Source organism: Vigna angularis, chromosome 3 (assembly GCF_016808095.1).
Source record: "Vigna angularis cultivar LongXiaoDou No.4 chromosome 3, ASM1680809v1, whole genome shotgun sequence".
Lineage (NCBI taxonomy): Eukaryota > Viridiplantae > Streptophyta > Magnoliopsida > Fabales > Fabaceae > Vigna > Vigna angularis.
In genome coordinates, this window is record NC_068972.1 from 12,606,121 (window position 1) to 12,627,252 (window position 21,132).

The 21,132-nt window shown below is 26.7% G+C and overlaps 1 protein-coding gene across 1 annotated transcript; it reads right to left on the reverse strand.

The window, feature by feature from the left end:
* Positions 1 to 1,527: 1,527 nt before the first annotated feature.
* LOC108324203 (transcription factor MYB15) lies at positions 1,528 to 3,906 on the reverse strand. Its single transcript, XM_017557066.2, has 3 exons — positions 3,498 to 3,906; positions 3,214 to 3,343; positions 1,528 to 2,427 (listed from the first exon to the last, which is right to left on the reverse strand). Exons 1-3 carry the CDS (start codon positions 3,628 to 3,630, stop codon positions 1,902 to 1,904), a joined length of 789 nt encoding a protein of 262 aa, XP_017412555.1. The 5' UTR covers positions 3,631 to 3,906; the 3' UTR covers positions 1,528 to 1,901.
* Positions 3,907 to 21,132: the final 17,226 nt, after the last annotated feature.

Consider the following 21,132-nt stretch of genomic DNA (forward strand, 5'->3'; position numbering starts at 1 on the left):
TTCTTAACCCATTTTAATGGTAGGCATGAAAATACAAAATTATCATTTAATTTGCAAAGTAACCATGGTTGAATACGATTAAAATCAAAGTTAAAAATAAATAGAATCGATTCTGAATTTGTTATATATATATTCTCAAAGCAACAAATTTAGAAGTCTTCTAAAGGTGTAGTTGGTCCTTACTAGAAAGAAATGACGCTTGTCCAATAAAATACGCTTAATTTGGTTGGGAAAGTTGAGAAGAGACATTTTCTATGGACCTAATCACAAACTTGAAAAAAGAGAATACAGAGACTTAGGTGGTATCAATGTTCTTCAGGAAAAGAATTTCATGGCCAACCTTTGCACAAGCATATTAAGGATTTAGTTTGAGTATTGAATTACATATATTTTAGGTAGGTGAATTGGGTTCATGGGGCGGTTATAGTTTTTCTTGGTTTTGGAGGGATACATATTTATCATATGGGTGGGACACTTAGGGACTTTTATATCTCTTTTTATAGTGTTTTCCTTTCTTTATATACTTTAATACAAACAAAATAATTTTTCTTTCTACTTCATAACATTTTTTAGGGTACCTTTCTATTAGGATCTCAAGTTTCAGATGGAATTTTAAGTAAAAATAAGTAAAGAAAAAATATATACATATATTATTATTACAAATCTTTCATTTAGAGATGGTATTATAATATTTTATGAGTTTATATAACTTATTGTTTTTTAATTTCCTCAATAAATAATATTTTAGAAAGACTATCGTTAGCGATATTACAATTGATAATTATTTTAATAATCAAGTTAAAAATAGAGGTTTCAAACAACTTTATCCTATTATGGTAGACAAGAGTAAGGATTCCCAAATTAGGAGTTCATTAAAAATGATTTTATTAAAATTCTTCCTTTCATTTGAGTGATTAGTAGATAAATATGCCAAAACAAACACACTGTAAATGTGAAAGAAACTTATAGTTTCTTAACCAAGTTTACTATGTATGTATTCATTTATCTCTCTCTTGGAACGACCCCACAATGTCTTATAATATTAATCACTTAATTGACCTATAAAAAAATTATAAAAGTTAGATTAGATCTTAAGTTAATAGGTTTTCTCCTTTTCTTACACCACTGAGCATTTGACCCAAGCTTTGTTAGTATATGTGCAATTTACTAAATTATGATCAGATTTCTTTAACACAAATTATGATCAGATTTCTTTAACACAAATTATGATATAGTTTTATACTAAAATAATATCTAATTGCATTTTGAACGTTGAAATGTTTGGTCCAAAATGTACCGCCACTATCCCATTACCACACCCACATGTCCCCATGAACAGTTACCTTGGCAACCAAAAATTTTATTTTCCGTCGTCTAATAAATCACTTGCAAGTTGCAAAAGAACCAAATTCACCATAGACTTTTCCAAATTTGATCTTTCATTTGAGTGTAAATTATTCTTTCATGCATAATCATGATACCAGAAAAGTCTTAAAATGGACAGTAAAACTCAACAAGGGGCATGGATTTTTGAATAATAACGTTTAGGACATCATTTATTGATATTACAATCAAAAAGCTCTGGCCTGATTAAACACTAATTCGTAAAATACAAAAATGTTAGAAGATTGGTGTTTTCCACTAAAAAAAGTAAAGTCAGTGTTTGACAAGTAGATTACATGTGTACATACATTACAGAACATTAGCCTTTCCCATTACTCTGGCTGGTTTCTTTGTCAATGGATGACTCCAAGATCTTGCAGCCGGCGATAATGGCGTCCCCACAGCCGAAATTATGGTACCCTTTTGTTGCAACGGTCAAATTGAAGTTACCCTTTCATTTGAACAGTATTATCCGGTAAATTTAATAATACCCTCTTCGAACGTGACATTTGAAAATTTCAGAACTCTGGCAATTCTGTGGAATCGGCAGTCCTGGTGAATATGTCATACCAGAAATCCATGCCGTCATCAAAGTTTGAATCATAAGCATGACTCTGCGGGAAAGTTTCCTCATAGTTAGTAAAAGGGTATTGAAATGGCATCTGATTTGAGATTGTCATGGATTGTGATGACATGGAGGGTGCTTCATCAATTGCAGGTTCTGACCAAAAACTCTCGTCAATCACGGGCATTGTCTCTAGAGACTCTATGTCTTCACACTTGATATTTTTGCTTTCACCAACTGTGACCGATGAAAAATCACTAGAAGTGGTGCAGGCAGATGTTGAATCCATTTCTCTGAAATTAAAATTGGCAGCTTCTGATTCAGTTATGATGCTGGAATTGGAATCAGAACGTTTGATTTTTGGCTTTGTGACTCTTCTGGAATTTGAATTCAGCAACCTCTTCTTCAAATTGGTGTGCCACACATTTTTTATTTCGTTGTCAGTTCTTCCGGGCAATTTTGCTGCAATTGCCGACCACCTGAAAATAAGGATCAACACGGTTAATATTATATTCGAGAAATTATTGCACGAGATTCGCGTTCACTTTGTTTTTTCTAGTGAATCGGTAAACAACAAACATTGATGTTGTCCTAATTCTATAGTACACGGACAATGAATCTCATGCTCATATTGGTATTTACGTCTAACACATGTCATAATTGCATGTGCCATAAACTGCCACGGCAATTTGTTTCGTGCGTGGCAGATCTAATCAGAGATTCTTTCCATGGCAGCCCCACTTTTTGTTTTTTTCACTTTTGGTTTCGATGTTTAATAGACTATAGTTTTGTATTTCAATACTCTCTTTCTTTTAACATCTGGGTTTACGAAATTAATTACTTATATATAATTGCATATCTATCATAACACTCTTTCTGTGATCACTTGCACCGTCAAAGGTGGGATCGTATACCTCGATTTTCTCACACAATACTCGACTCCCCATTATGAAATAAATACTAATTAATTAACACAGCCTTTATTACATTTTAATTTTCACCCAAGTTGACAATAATTGCCTCCGGCCCCCACCACTTGATCAACCTTGTTTATCCATGGGAGAAACTTTGGAAAAACCGCACATATATCATGATTTGAGCAAATTAAAAAGATCAAAATGATTGAGCAGCGTGACGTGTAAACTAGGAATTGGATGGCAGACATGTGCATGATGTTTTTGTCATGATATGCTTTTTGCTGGGAAGTTAAATTAGCATGATTAATGTCATGTATGGGTCCAAGATAGGAAATGATCAATGAATACCTGTTACCCAGCATCTCATGCAGCTTAATGATAGTTTCTTCTTCTTCAGATGTGAAATTCCCTCTCTTGATATCAGGCTTCAAATAGTTAATCCATCGCAGTCTGCAACTTTTTCCACATCTTAACAGGCCTGAGCAAAATGGTCATAGGAATTAGAAGAAAAAACTGGAAAGATATATATATATATATATATATATATATATATATATATATATATACATATTCATTAAGGTTTGTAAAGCATGAAGCAGAAAGTGTTAAAAAGTATGGTGAATAATGTTTACCTGCTTGTTTTGGGAGGGCACGCCAATTGCCATGGCCATGTTTTTGGATGTAAGAAGTGAGGATTTGATCTTCCTCGGGAGCCCAAGGACCCTTCTTCAATCCCATCTTTTCACAACAAGGAGCTCGGACCATGTTTGTGGTATTGTTTTGATGGCAATAATATAAAACGGAAGATGAAGAAATTGATGGAGTAGTAGAGTAGTACTATAGTATGTGCTAGTCTCACTAGCAAACTAGTTCTTTTCTCTCTCCTTCAACTTCGTTTCCAAAGACTCTCGCTGGCTATTTATCCTTGGATACTCCGCACGCCATGACCAGAATGGTCCAACAATAGGAAAAACAAATTTCCATATTCAAACCATTTAGCAGTTTCCGCGAAAGAGGTTTCCTTTCTCTCTCTCTCTTTCTCTCACGCATACACAAAGAGAAAAGAAAAATAAATGTTACATGCATATACTAGTGAGACTTGGGAGTGGTGAAAGAGTATAACGACAAATTTCGCACACATTCATTGTCATTTGCCAACCAAATTGCATTGATTTATTTCTATAAGCTAATATTGTATAGAATGCCACGTTGCTTTCTCTATCCACTAAACTATTTATTAGTTAATCACATTACATTGAAAGATTCGTAACAACATGTTTTCATTTAATTTTTATTCACTTCGTAATTTTATTAATGTTTTATTTAATTATTGGTAAAAATATATAAATTTAAGCCCAATTCAAAGCTTATTGTTTATAGGAAATGAGTAGGAAGCTTAGACAAAACTATGATAAGATTAGCTAACTGTTTGAACATGTATGTGTTTGAAGGCCTCAATGTGTTTGTCCAAGTTATCATTATTAAAGGAGAACTGGTCACAGCATACATACATAAACATGGTGATCGATCGCCCGCTACCTATTCCATCTAAAAGAAACTTGTTCCCTTGCTTTTTTTAAACAATATAGTCATTGAAAAGTTATTCCAGATTCTCCGTAAGAACTCCTTAAAATATATTTTCAAATTCTAAATAAAAATATTCTTTAATGTGAACTCAAAAAATATTTTTATCCTAAAGCGGAATCTAAATAAAAGTATATCCTAAAATATTAATATAAGTAAAATTAGCCTTGAAAAATAAATTCAAATAATATGCACTACAAAAAATAAATTTAAATTAACTTATAACTGTTAAAGAATAATTTTAATTTCACAACTTTATATAATATCATATAAATCAATGATTAAACTTTAAACAATTTTTTTTATTAATTTTTTTATGAATTTGTTGAAGTTACTTGATTCATTTGTCGATATTTTGATTGGTGGCTTAATTTTCAAAACACGTTATATTATCATTTATTAAATTATTGGATTTCAGAAAAAGAAAAATCATAACAAAGTGATCTTTAAGAAAAAAAATTCTGAAAATAAACTCGTTTGAAAAAACATTGTAAATAAACTAATGTCAACATTATTTATCATAATAAACTTGTTCAATGTTCATGTTGAGAAATTGTTATTCAAGAAATCAAATTCACAATAGAAAATAGTGCTACCTTCTCAATTATGAATAATGTCATTCTAGAATTTTACTTAAGATTTTAGTTTCTAAAAATACCTTAAATTAACTCAGAACACGGTCTTTCCAAAGATAAATCTGAATAAAGTTTTTGAATTTTTTTTTCAAAAATAAATGAAAAAAGATAAAGAATTTAGAAAAATATTAAACAAAGGAACTTTCTTTGGGTACCTCTCTTATTTTTCTACACCCTTTTAACACCAATTAAATAATAATATTGCCTTTTTTTTAAATTGATTCATCCTAAAACATTTTATATTTTTAACATAAAATCATTATTTTATTGGTATCGGATGCAAGTTGAGGGGGAAAAAAAATTAAGGTACTATCCTTAACAATCTCACATCCATTATAAAGTAAATATATAATAAAAAAAATTCTTTATTATAAATTGATTTTTTAAGGTTGAGTTAAATTTAAAACTAACATTTTAAGATAGTATCAAAATTATTTAAGTTTATTTTAACAACATTCTTTTTATACATCATTTTATTTGTTATCAAATTATTTTATTAATATTTAATCTTTCATTCAATAAAAAAAAAAAAAAACCTATTCATGGAATAATCTTTGAAAATTTATAACACGAGACAGTGTAAAATAGTTAGAAAAGATACAGGTGTGATCTTAGGCTAATTTTGATAGGTATTACTCGTTGTCATTTAATTCATCACTTTTCTACTTAGATACGAGGTTATTTGTTTTTGCTGTCAGATTTTAGATACTTGTCACAAAACAAATCACTTAATAAATGAAGGTTTTGATGGTTGGAAACATTTTTTTTAAATGTTTAAAGAAACAAAGATAAAATGTATGACTTCATGAGCAATATTGACTTATAAGTCAACTTAAAAAAAAGGTTGTAAAAATGGATAAACATCTTCAAGGACTTATTAGTAAAGAGAAAAAAGCATGGGAAGGATGATATAGTTAGGATAATTCGTGTTATTAGATATTTTGGTGACAAGATTTAGCTTTTCGTGATAAATATGAAAGGATTAATGCAAAAAAGAATGAAGTTTTTGTTCTCTTATTAAAATTACTTAATAGAATCCATCCTATCGCACAAAAACGCTCTGATCTCATAAAAGTAATGAAATTTATTGTCATTATCTTAGTAATAAGATCTAAAATTACTTATTAAATATGTTTTTGTAACTATTGACTACACTTTTGATGTGAGTCATCAAGAGCAGGCGACTCTCACCTTATCTGAAATTTCCATAAAGTAAAAATAATAATAATAATAATAATAATAATAATAATAATAATAATAGAAGAAGAAGAAGAATTGTTTTTTTTTTTAAATGAATGTTTATGGCACAACACATGGGACGACTGTTTGAAAAAGAAAGTTTTGGAAACTCTTGATTTTAATATTTGCAATGTGAGAAGTTAGAATATGATTGATGGATGAAACACGAGGTGTGAATAATATAAGGTATGCAAAGTAAATTATTAGACGTAAATCGTAGATTATATAGGGAGTGAGTGATGGTCAAAGTCTTAATTTAGCACTGTGACGTCAAGAACCCTTATACTAAATCTAAGTCTTTTCTTTTTTAAGTTCTACAATATATTTATATTCTATTTTCTCATTTCAAAAAGTACTGGGAAATTTAACGGATGACATGAAAGGTTTAATTAATTAATTATTTATTTATTAACTCTAGATCATTGCAGATGGTATGAAAATAATTATGTTTGATAAATTTGCCTGATGATTTACTTCAAAATAATACGCATAAATTATTAATTTGTATTAAAATGTGGATTTTAAAAAACACATATTATTACGTACAAATAAACAAAGCTCAAAAAACAATTTTATTTATTATTGTCTGGTATAACGGTGAGTTAGAATTCAAATGATTTATTATAGATTAAGTGTTCAATTAGTAAGTTTGGTTAGTCATAAGATAGGTCGGTAAGTCATGTATCAGTCTGAAACACAAATGAGCACGACTAGACATCAAACAGACCGATTAGTTATAAGACAAGTCAGAGTTCATATCCCACAACTCGGAGCACAAGTAACCAAAACAGGTTGGTCACCAAATAGGTCGGTTGAACATGTATTAGCTAAGATAGTTAATCACTAGCTCAGTGACCATGACAACTAGTTCGCCCAAGCACCAAATAGACTTGTTGGCCGTGAATTGAACTTATTAGAATGAACCGTCTTAGAGTAAATTAACCTTAAATCTTATTAACATAAAATTAAAGTATAATTACTCACAATTGAATCGTAATTAAGTCTGTGTTAATTAAAAGTCTACCAAGAAATCTATAAATAAATGTTTGAGGTAAGGAGATAGGTTACATGTATTTACTATTACATTAACGGCTAACTGTCAAACGTTGAGTTAATTTTAACATTTTTCAAATAATGTAAACATACAAAAATTCACTTTTGGAATAACATTTAGATTTTAAAGGACGTAACACAACAAAACTCAAACAATTGACTTAGACTACAATTTTATTTATAGAAGATATATTGTATAATTGTCTGGTATGATTGTTAGTTAGATTGCGAATGGTCTATTATAATTCAAGTGATCAATTAGTGAGTTCAGCTCATCATAAGACAAGTCAGTAGGTCATGTATTAGTTAGAAATACAAATAAGCACGACCAAACACCAAACAGACTGATTGATCATACACTAGCTCGGAGTCCACATCCCATAACTCGAAGCACAGGTAACCAAAACTGGTCGGTCATCACATAGGTCAATTGAACATGTATTAGCTTAAATAGTTCAGTGAACAAGACAACTAGTTCGTCCAAACACCAAATAAACCAGTTGGCCATAAATTGAACTGATTAGAATGAACAACCTTAGAGTAGATTAACCTTAAATCTAATTAAAATAAAAGTAAAATATAATTACTCACAATTGAATCCTAATTAAATCTATATTATATTAAAAGTCTACTACAAAACCTATAAATAAAGGTTTGAGGTAAGAAAGTAGGTTACATATATTTATTATTACATTAACAACTAATCGTCAAACGTTAAGCTAATTTTGACATTAAAATACCTTTTACAAATATCTTTTAAATAATTTGAACGAACAAAAATTTATTTTTAAATAATATTTAGATATTAAACTACACAACGCAACAAAACCAAAACTCAGAAAATTGACTTAAACAATACCCAAACCGAATAAGGAAGATGGTTTGAAAATAGCATACAATTAGGAAAGGAGAGGAAGATGTCAAAGTTGATAACAAGTCTTAAGAGCAGAGATATGCGACCACCTTAAAAGCTTAGTTGTTCCGAATTGGATATCAAAGTCAATTATTGCGTGTGGTGATAAGTCAAAACAGGACATAGCTAGGACACAAGGGTCGTAGTGAATGGTTTATAATCCCAGGTCACGCACCTTCCCAACCACATATTATTATTCGTCGAACTCTCGCATCACACATCACACGGGATATGTCTCCATGACTAAGCTCTCGTAGACCCAATTATCAAATTAAGCAACTCTATAACTTGCCAAATTTTGTTCCTTTCCTAAGATTTCAATTCAACCATAGATTTTTATTCAGGAACTATATATACACACTTACTTGAACCTCTATCTCTTGCGTGGGACCTTTTTCTAACCCAATTGTGTTACATATCCTTGCGAAGCAGATTGTTGTCTTGTAAGACCACCGATCGTTCTACACTTTCAATACTTTCTTTTCCACTTTCAATCAGTACAAGAATTCGGTGCTACCATGTGACTTTATCAGATCCAAGAATGATTTTGGTCATCTTCAATAAACTTTTTCGTAAATATGAGAATAAAATAAAATACATAAATAACTTTTTTATTTTTATTTTTAAGTGTATTTGTATACAAGTAACTTTATGATCCTTTGACAATGATTATAACAGTAAGGAGGAAGTATTATATATGTTGTTCGTTGATTTCTACAAAATAAAAAGAAAAAAAAAATAGTGCTAGTAATCTGATGTATAAATGAGTAAAAGGAAAATTATAATAAGGAAGCTCACTGTGGCTAGATTATAATAAAGTTATACAATTATTGTATGACTTTATATGAAATATAATTTGAATAAATCTAAAATAAATTATAATCCTTTATTATCTTCGTTCACTATAAAAATATTATTCGATACATATTAATTAAAATTAAAAAATATTTAATCATCTTATGTGTGGATTTAAAAATTAATATTATTTTAAAATTGAGAATTATTAGTTTTTATATTGTTATTAAGTAGGTTTCTTAACTAATTATTAAATAGTTTTTAAGAATGGAAGATTTCACATCAATTAAAAATAAAATAAATTTACAGTATACAATGTATAAACATTATTTTACAAGTTTGATTTTATAAGATTAAATTAAGCATTTTTTAAAACCAAAGGTACTTTGAATTTATACATTAACTTAGTTCCTAATTTTTTTGGTAGCTAATTTATTAAACTTAAATATCACTAATTAATTCAATCTGGATGAATATTTTTTTTCTTGCAATGGTTATTTACACTAAGTTTTTAGATTTAAAAGAATAAGGAAAATAAATAAATATAGACACCAATAAAATCCCCAAACTCATACAACAAGTGACAAAAAAAAATAACAAAAGAAGTTCTAAAAAAATATAAATTTAATTAATGAATGTTGTTGGGATGTTTCATAGATAACTTATCTATGTCTTGCAAAAAAACAAAAAAAAAACAACAATAAAATGATAGCCAAATTATTTATATATCTATTTTGAAAATTACATATTACATATTTTGTGAAATATGAAATAAATAAAAAAAGTATACGTGATAATGATAAAAAAGTTGAAAATACATACTAATAAAAAAGTTGCAGACATAATTTATATAACAGAAATTGTTCATTAGATGATGTTTTGTAAAAGCAAAGTTTAATTAGAAATATTGAATGTAGCGTAAGTCATACCATGCACATACATGCATAAATAGTGAATTAAAAACTATACGTGATAATGATAACATGCATTATAAACATTCTTTAACTATTACATACATAGTCAATGCACTGATTATATATTAATTTATATTTGAAAGTTAAAACTCACCCAGTTTGATAAAATTCTTTATACCAAGTGTAAGAATAAAACGAAAAAGAAAAGAATTATATTCTGTAATTCAACCCAAAAAAATTACCATATACAATATCTCCATTATATAATTTGTATCATTGCTTAAAGGTCAAGAAATAGAATACAAAAACTAATAATGAAGTGCACATATTTTGACTTGATCAGTGATGGTAAAAGAAATACAAAAATGTGGATTCAAAGCGTAGACTTGTGAACATGACATGTGAACGCAAACAATACAATCTTCGGCCTAAACAAGAATAATACTATTATAATGATTAACGGTAGACTCTGACTTTTTATTATACCTCGTGTATGGACGAAAATGTGTTCCATTTTGGCACATTCGCTATTTATTATGAGAAAAATTAGTTAAGGTTCCATATATATACTCATATGATATTAAGCATATAATAACAAAATTCAACAAAAAATATTATAACTGAATGTTCAAAGACTTATCTACATTGATGATGCATCATAAAAAAATATTACCAATAGATAAAATATGTAAACACCAAAATTTGTTAGTTAAATAAAATGATTGATTATAAAAAATGTTACTAGTTGATAAATTTTACCAAAAGATTAGAAAATTTGTTGATAATTATCGGTGATAAAAAAATTAATAGTCTAAATTAGTCGATAACTACATATTGGTTAATATATGTCAGTAATCATTGACAAACTTTTTTTTGTTAATTAAAATCATTGGTAAATATCGTGATTTGGTCTTATTTTCTTCTTTCTGCTGTCCTCGTCATTGTCTTTCGTCGTCATTGTCACTGTTATGTCCTGTATTTTGGTTCATCTCCATTCTTCTTCTACATCATTTCCTCTTCCTCATTTTTTCCTCCTTTTTCTCATCCTTCTCCTTTGTTGTTGTCGTTACCAGTTCCGTCATCATCATCATCACCATCAGCGTTGGCATTACTGTCATCATCATAGTTGTTCTTCTTCTACCTATCTCCATTTAATCTATAACACACTCCTTGTTAGATTTGGTAAGAAAATTGACATCCACTTTACTGATGGATTTATTGAAAGAGTTATCGACAAATTTTAAAAAATTTAATTAATGATGAACATATCGACAAATTTAAACAAAAAAATACTATAATTTACAAACAAATTTTATCAAAACATGGTCAAAGTTGAAGCAGGAACTTTGGTGTCCATTTTACCGATAGATTTTATTGGGAAAAATCTTCATTGGTAATAAAAATTTTGCATTATCGACGGATTTTACCAATCACTAGTAGTATTATGTTCATATTTAATATGTGTGAAGAAACAAAAACAAAAAATATATATATTTAAAAGAAACCTACATTAAGCTTTGATTATAATCAAAAGTAAAACATAAATGAATATTAGACTTGATTCTAGTTATAATTGAAATCTATTATCTTTTCTGATTAAAAATATTATTTAATTTTAAGGATATTAACCAAACCTAATACGTATCAAATTAAACAATTTTTTTAAATCAGAAAAAATATTAAACTTCGGTTATTATTGAAACTGAAACCTAATACCCTTAAAATCAAACAATTTTTTTATATTAGAAAGAGTTCAGACTTTAGTTACTATAAAAATCAAAGCAAAATCTCTTTTCTTTATTCTATATTATTTATGTATGATTTCATGCTTCGATTTGGAAAATTTAAAACATAATAGGATCTTTTTGTCTTAGTTTATAACTGAGTTAAAAAATCACTTTTTTTTTATTTCGCTTGAATATAGTTCGATTCTACAACTGAAACACAATTTCTAAAATAACCTGTAAGAAAATCCTTTCCTACACTAATGGATAGATTCATTAGGAACAAAAATATGTCAGTTATTAAAATCCTAAAACTATCAATATTAATAAATTTTATTTTACCAATTTTTTTTTTGGTAAATCCTATTTTACAGCTAAATATTTTTTCATCAATAAAGTTTTATTAATATAAGATTTTCTTGTAGAAATATTTTAAAAATTTTATAAAATAAAAAAACAATAATACAATATAAGTTAAAGTCATATAAAAAAATTCACACCATTCCAAATATTAGAAAAAAACTATTTTTTTTCTGTATGCCCTACTTAAACTCAGTTGATTCTTAGAATCCCTAATATCACGTTGTTCATCGATCACCGTGATGAAATCATTACCAATTCTAGTCAAACGTGTTAGACACTGACTAAACAAATATTAATAACTGTGGTTATTAAAGTGAATATTGCAATTAGAATTTTCTTTTCATCCACTTGTTGTGTAGTTGGCAATATATGAAAAGGAAGCCACTCGCACGTGAACTTAAGGTTTGAAACTTGGGAATATTACGGCTAAATTAATCTGCTCACACACTCTATTCTTTTATTCATTTCATAGTCTTCTTTGAGATTGATTTGATGTATTTATAAAATAATATGATGCATTTCTTAATTGACAATTATTAATTGCGGATTGGAAAATTTTGCTTTCGACAGAAGAGTGCGTATAATATATGGTGCTGATTGAAAGTATCTTTGAAACAGGATTGCGAATCTACGGTGGGTTGTTTATACGTTAAGCTTATGTAACAATATTATTATAAAATTTATAATTAATCTTTATTATTTTTCTAAATATATAGATATACTCTAATTTATTTTTCAACCAAAAAATTATATTATAAATTAAATCAATATGTATAATTATAATTACAAAATAAAAAAAAATATGCAGTATTAATTAAATAATGTAGAATAATGAAATAAAAAAAGGTTAATTAAGCACACTCCATGCAAGTAATAATAGTTATAAATTACAAAAAATAATTAAATAAGGTTAGAAGCCTTTCCACCAAGATACTTAATTAGGAATAATATAAAATAATTAGATAAAATAATATTAGAGACATCCTACCAAGTAAATATATATATATATATATATATATATATATATATATATATATATATATATATATATATAATATGAAATAACTACATTATCATTCGAATCTATCGCTATTTCATATTATACCTCTCTTGGCACTCTTTTGATTTGGTATAACTTGGTTCTAATCCATCTTTGTTTTTGAACTCTTCATTACACATAGATAAGCCTTGAGAAGGATAAACCTCACTTATTACTTAGATTTATCTATTCTTCTTTTTATAATTTTTTTATATATTTTTATCTATTAAATAGTTATTTAATATTACTTTTCTTATATACTATATTAGAAATTTCAAATAATAAAATATTTAGGTTATCTAATAATAATGATAATAACATAATTAAAAAAATTGCATAGAAAAATATATAATATAGAATTAGAATATTACAACTAAATACTTGTAAATTGTTATTGTTTTTACAAGATTAATACACATTGTAAAGAACACAGACAAACTTTTCTCTCCTAATGAGAAATCATGGAAGGATTGTTCTAATATACACTTAAAGAAATATATTGATGTCTCACTTAAGAAAGACAAAAATGTGGGTGATAATTCATGGGATCAATGGTTACATGTCATCCTAATAAGATCAAAATATTGGAGTGTTCTGGCAAGATTGATGGTTAGAAGTGTATCCTTTTATAGGTTATATTACATAAAACTCTTTATATTCCAAAATAATTCTTAATAGCATATATTTAATATGTTACAAGAAAACTCAAAAGAACCTTCAAAATGATATTGTTATCTTCCAATATGAAATGCTCCTTCTTAGACTGAAAGTTGGTGTGCCTGCAAAAAGAAACTTTGACGCTCAAGGTAAAAGATGTGTGCGAAATGATAATAAATATTGTAATAATAAACATGTATCTTAATTATTTTATGAACAATGTTATTTATATTAGGCTTTTGAACTTTTTGCCTGATACATAAGTCACATAAATAATCACCTTTGTTAACTTAATATTCAACTAATATGTTTTAACTCTTAACTTCCTTGATTACTATCAATTGTCAGTACATTGTCATTATCAATGTGATATGATGTTGTCTCAAGAGATCTAATTATACACAAAATAATTTAGAAGAATACTATACACCCAAAGTTTATGATTTTGGAAATATAGATGAAGATGATCTCGGATATATAATTAAGATGATTTCGAGTATGTATTATAATCTTATCTAAACATAATTTTTCATATTATTAAAATAATAAAGTTTATAATAATATTTTAGCACCATTATTAAAGTTATTTCTAACTAATTGATGATAAAATAATATTATTTTAAAACGTAGTTGACTTTGTTCAAAACTTTTACTCGACCGAAAGAACTGAGGAAGTCCTATCCATGATATTTAAAAGAGTAGAAATAATTTATTTTATAAATCAGTATCATACTGGAAAAAGAATATGTTAAAGACTGAAAAAGAAAAAATGAACATGCATAGTGGAAGAGAGAAAAACATATGGGAAAATAAAATTATTAAAAAGGAATAATATTGGTATTATGTTTTGAAAAGGCTATGTAGCTAATAGCTGCATCTTGACATGACGTGCTTGGCGATAGTGCTGATTTTTTAGTAGTGTCCAAAAATTCAATTTGGTCTCTTACACCTTATTCAACATCTTTATTTATGCTTACGTTGCTCGATTTGCTTTCTAAGTTTTAGACCAAAACATATTGCTGCCCAAATACATAGTTGTCACCTTACCAAATCTTTCTCTAGCTCCACACTCTGATCGTGATAGCAGCCACAACTACGATAATAGCTGTAATAATAATACTATTTATTATTATTATTATTTAGAAGAAAAATAATACAGGACTTCATATAATTAGGTATTTAATCTGAAAATAGTATGGTATAAATAGTTCACAAACCTTAATAAATATAACACTAAAATCACACTAAATATAACTTTTAAAAACAATTGATAAATTAATAGATCATAATATATAACTTATGTAAATACATAAAGTAAAATAAAATGCTACCAGAGATTGAAAGTAAATAAATTTAAAAGATTGTGTTGAATATTTAGATATTAAATTAACATTGGGTAATCTATAATAGAGTATAAGAATATCATATTTGCTTTTAAATTTTTATTCCAATTAGTAATTCAAATTATCATGTTGGTAGCTATTAAAACATTATAGACTTTGTGTAATTACTTGAGCAAATAATAACTTTCAATCATTTTCGCTTGGCTATAGCATATTTATTTATATGATTCAAGTCCTACAATAAAATAATTAAATAATAAACAATTTTAGAGAAAAAAAATCACCATAAATACTAATTTATAATTAATTTTTGAATTAAAATCTAAATTCATTTCTAACCTTAACTATCACAATTTTATCTAAAAATAATAATATCTAAATTAATCTCTAGTCATATTAAAGTATTATAAGTAGATAACAAGATAATATTGTTCTCCAATCATTATAATATTAACCTTATATAATAACTATATAACATTAATCACCTTAGTTTCACATCAAATCATCTCACCTCATCCTTTTATTTAGCATACACAAAGACAAAATGATTTAACAACCATAGTAAATTTATAAAATTATTTTAAAATTAATTAACATCCTTAGAAGTACGCTACTATTAAACAAAACTAAATCTTTTTTTAGAGAAATTCATAAAATTGAACTATCATGTTCATATCACCACCATATTTAATGAACTATGAAACTAATATGCTAAACTCTACGTTTTCACCCAAAAATTTATCTCATGATTTAATTCATTTTAATTTAAAGGTTAACTTTATTACACAATTTAAACCTTTTTCAAATCAATTCCAAATATTATTATATACATGCTGAAATATTATTTCCTTAAACTTCTAAATACGACCATTAAATAAGGCCTCTAAATGTAGTTCAAAAAACACCTAAACAAAATTTTCGATTTCCATCCAAATAAGTATAACAGCATTAAACTACTCAAAATCCCACCATTCAACAAACTACCAAATTTTAATCAAAATCCAATTAAATAGATTGGACTTAAAATTTAAAAATATTAATTTAAATTTGAAATAAATTTATTTTAATATACTTAAAGTAATATAAATTTATATAATTATAAATTAAATTCCACAATTTTAATTTTTTGTCCACCAAGAAGGGGAAAAGAACTAAGCTTTATGATTTCGAAGAAAATAAGAACATGATAAGTTGAACAAGGATGAAGGGGAGGAAACTCAGAGAGAAACGTATGGATGAGAATGCAGATGATAATTTTTTTATTATCTTTTTTTTTTTTCTATCCGCACCTGTTATCATTCTCAAGTCAAAGCCTTGTGCGTTTGAAATCCGTTTTAAAATGAGCCCTAAACTCCAAGATCCAACTTATATCTTACATTTAATCCTTATAATTATTGTATTTACCCCTTCATATCTAAGATCAACCACAACCATCACACACATTATATTAATTAAGATTAAACACATAATTAAATGCACTTACTGTATGTTAGTTAATTTCACGCACTTATTTAATCACATAAAATTCTTGGTATAATAATAGTAATAATAAATAAATAAATAAAAGTATAAAGAAGACGACAATCGAGATAGTAATTATACGTAAACATCATTATAATTTTATTTGTTGTTACGGTGACTGGTTTGTTAATGGTTGTAATGAGAATGTTGATGGCCAAAGCAAGAATAATATATTTATCTATTTTCATCACCACCTATATCATTATACTTCATCATCATGAGCATTCTTTTTTATCATTAACCATCCATCATCTTTATTATAAACATTATGGTAATGGTGTCTTTTGTCGTGATACTGACATAAATACCCATCATGGGATAATTATGACAATGAACGATTATTATGATAATATTGAAAAACAGTGATATGTATACATTGATAACTATTGATATTTTCATCGAAATTACTCGTTAATATTCCAATTTGATCGTTGATTATGACCTTCATGATACATTCCCCATTCCCAATTATGATTATCACTGGCACTAATTTCTCAATAGATATAGAACTAAGAATATTATTACTATACTTTTTCCTTGGCTGTTTCTTACGGTCGGTATTGTCTGCGAAACTTACCACTACTAGGTTGGTTGAGTTTTGAGAATATTGATAATAATAAAAAAATCAATTATTATTGACCTGAAGGGTTTATGTGGGATATTCTTTTTTGGCCAATTTTAAATATGAAAAAAAAATTGTAGTTTTTATTTGTTAGCTACTGTGGAAACTTTAATCGTGATTATGAATATAATGGTTTACTAAAGTTATGACAGGAATTAGAGTAAATGCTTTTGATTCTTGACTTTATAAAGTTGGTTCAAACTTGTGTTGCAAGGTGTGATCGAAACCGGTTCATTTAAGGAATTAGATTTATTTATAGTTTCTTCTTGAAGTTAAAAAAATTGGTCTTTTAAATATTAATCCAGAAATATAAAGAAAAATGTACTTAAATCAAGAAATATTAGCAGATGAATACTAATAAAAAAAATGTACTTAGAAATATAAAGAAAAAGAATATGATAGAAAGTTTTGGAGCTAAGTATTTTTTAGTACATAAATGTAAAATTATATTTTGATTATATCCAAAACTTAAAAATTAATAAATGTAGTCATTCTCATCAAACAAAATTTATAGATAGCACAAACAGAATTATCATGTCTGTATGTAGTTATATTTATGTGTCCATATCAGCACATGAATATACATGATAGCACTTTTTATTATCACATCAACAAATTTCTATTTTATTACTGTTACTACATTAATTCATTAATAAAGTTTAAAAACAAAAATGATGCAAAGTTTGAGACAAAAACAAAAATTAAATTTTGTATAAAAAAAGGACTATAAATATTATACTTTTTAATGTATGTAAAAAATAACATGTGCGTGTGTGTGTGGATGTGTGTGTGCGTGTGTGTGTGGGCGTGTGTGTGTGGGTGAGTGTGAGTGGGTGTGGGTGTGTGAGTGGGTGTGTGCGTGTGTGTGGGTGTGAGTGGGTGGGTGTGGGTGTGTGGGTGGGGGTGTGTGTGTGCGCGTGAGTGTGTGTGTGCGTGTGTGTTTGTGTGTGTCTGTGTGTGTGTGTTCAAAAACTGTTTAAATGAAATTTTATGAATTATTTAATAAGATTAATTAGTATGAAATACATTGTTAAAGTCCTAATCAATCAGAAAGAAAGATATTAGATAAAAAAACGCAAGACACACAATTTTATAATGATTTAATTATAACAAATCTACATCTAGTTTTTCTAGCAACCTAAGCTATAATTTTTTCTAAAGATGAGTCAAATTAGATTTTTTTTTTACTTTCTCTTGGAAATTCGGTTCTATAATTGGTTTCCTTTGTCATACTAAAGTCCAAAATCAATTCCACATTCAAAAAATCGATTATATCACTACAAATCCAATATAAACCACCTTATAATTTAAACCCCCTTATTCCTTGACTATCATGGACATAAATATGTGATTTTCATTAAGGTAATTTGGTCATTCCAATATTAGCATCCTCGATCATCTCACTTTATGCAAAATTACGAAACTTATGCATATTACAAAGAAAAATATTTTCTAAAAAACTTTATTTTGACAATATACACGTGTTGACTTATGATTGATTCGTTTCAAATATTTTTTAAAAAATAAATTCAAATGAACTAATAGAATATAATAACACGTGACTGTTATAAAAAAATTATTTATAAAAAAGTTGTTAAAAAAATTATTTATAAAAAAATTGTTAAGATACTTCAAATCTCTTTAAACGAACCCATCATAAATAAAATAATCATGAATAACTAGACTTTAAACCATATAAAAAAAACAATAAAGACAAATTATAAGAAACTGGATAAATGTTGTTTGAGTAGAACAATATCTAAGGTGAAAAAATCTCTTGTTTGTAAATTAGTGAAAATCTCACTAAATACAAAGCCAATAAATTATAAGAAAATGGAACTAAAATGAAGAGTAAGTTCAGAAAAATAGAAAAACAAGACCAAACGTATCAATGAGAAATGAGAGAAAAAAAATTAGATAAAACCTATGCAATAGATATACACGTTAAATAATAATAATATATAAAAAATATTATGTAATAATTCAAACGATATATTCTATTTATAAAAATTATAATTTACAATTTAAATTATTAAATGAGTAAACATATAAGAAATATTTTAAAACACTTACCCTCATTGATTTACTAAAGATTTATAAGTTTGGTATCTATATATAAAATAGAGTTGTTTCAATTCTAGAGAAAAAAGATGTTATAAGTGGTAGAGTGAAACTTCATATTGTTAGACAAATTATAAGGACTCTATGATCTACTGTAGTATAATATATATTATAGACAAATTATAAAGTATATATGTATACAAATTAATTTTTAAAGGGAAAGTTAGCATATTTTGTAAGTTGTAAAACAGAGTTATATTAACATTTTAATTTGTACAAATGTTGTTCAAGTAACTATTATTAAATATGTTGTTACATTTAATACTAGAGCTTCTTAAACTGTGAAAAAATCTTATATTAATATCTTAAGTTATAAAAATGTTGTTAAAGTAACTTATTAAATATGGTTTGTTACATTTAATGCTAGAGACGTTTTCTATAACCATTTCTTAATTAATTTATAATATACTCTAAAATTCAATAACTTTTTTCAAGATAAATTTACCGTTTTTTTAATGTATTAAGTAAAAATAAAACATTTTTCTAATTTGTATGCCAAATTAGTAAATTTTCCTTTTTTATTCTGTTATTTAGAAATACATGCAGGATATATATATATATAAATAAATAAAAGAGCTGTCAAAATGAGTCATCTGATTCTATTTGACCCAGTCCACCAGAGATTGATTCTTTAGTGAATCAATTCAACCCAGCTCATTTATTAGCAAGAAAAATTCGAACCCGGTTTGACCTATCACGGGTTGGTGGGTAAATGGATTGGCTCGGCTCACTTAATTAATTTTTTTTTAAAATAAAAAAAATTACAAACTTTTTATAATTCAAATGTAAATAAATTTGACTTTTAAATTTCACTCCCAAGATGAGTGTTTAATTAATTTTGAAAGTAAGGAACTTAAATCATTTTTTCAAGAAAAACAAAATAATAAATATGTTTTTATAAAATTAAAATTAAATTTTAATAAAATAAATTAGGTAGGTGGGTTGGTAGGTCAACCCAGGACACCACGAGTTCAACCCGCATGAGCCGAGTTTAAATGAGCCAGATTAAAATCTGACCTACAAAAAAAGAATACAATTTTTTCAAACTCAATCCGACTTAAACATGTAGTAGGCCAAATTGGCGCGGGTTGTGATCCATTTTGACAACTATAATCTATATTCAATGTATTAAGTAATCAAGTTATAACAAAAATAGTTGTGTGTGACAAATTATTGGAAGTCTCTTTTTGTAAATGTGATATATTTTCAATTATTAATTATAGACATTATATTGTTGTTACTTTTTATGTTCAATCATTTATTTAATTTAAAGTATTTACAAAAACATAAGCTTAGTTTTAGGCGACAAAGGCTTTTTTTTTTTTAAACTTCTTTTCTTTTATAATATAGTATAACATAAGATTTTTTTAGTTTATTAATTCAATTGAAAATTATAAAAAAACAGACTTAATTGTAATTTTGTCCCTTTTGAATTTAAATATTAACTCGAGACGATCTATCAATGTTTTTTTTATCCATATATTTTACAAAATCTATAATTTTAATTTTTAATTGTTTCCACAATTTTAGTCTCTTAGTTTTTAGTTATCTATAATTTTGAAACCTGATTTTTTTTGAGCAATTTTAATCTTATAATTTTTAATTTTCCTTAAATTTGTTCAATTTTTTAAAAATACATTGAAGAACTTTAAAATTTGTTGTTATCTTTCCAATCCTTTAGAAAAAAAGAATCGGAGAATGAGGAATTCTTTTAGTTTCCATTTTTACCGTGTAAGGTCCAAAT

Excerpts from the sequence above, each read along its gene's own strand:
- LOC108324203 (XM_017557066.2), bottom strand. The coding sequence starts at position 3,630 with ATGGTCCGAGCTCCTTGTTGTGAAAAGATGGGATTGAAGAAGGGTCCT. Across the intron at positions 3,344-3,497 it reads TGCCCTCCCAAAACAAGCAG|GCCTGTTAAGATGTGGAAAA; the intron begins GTAAACATTATT and ends CATTTTGCTCAG. Across the intron at positions 2,428-3,213 it reads CATGAGATGCTGGGTAACAG|GTGGTCGGCAATTGCAGCAA; the intron begins GTATTCATTGAT and ends CCTTATTTTCAG.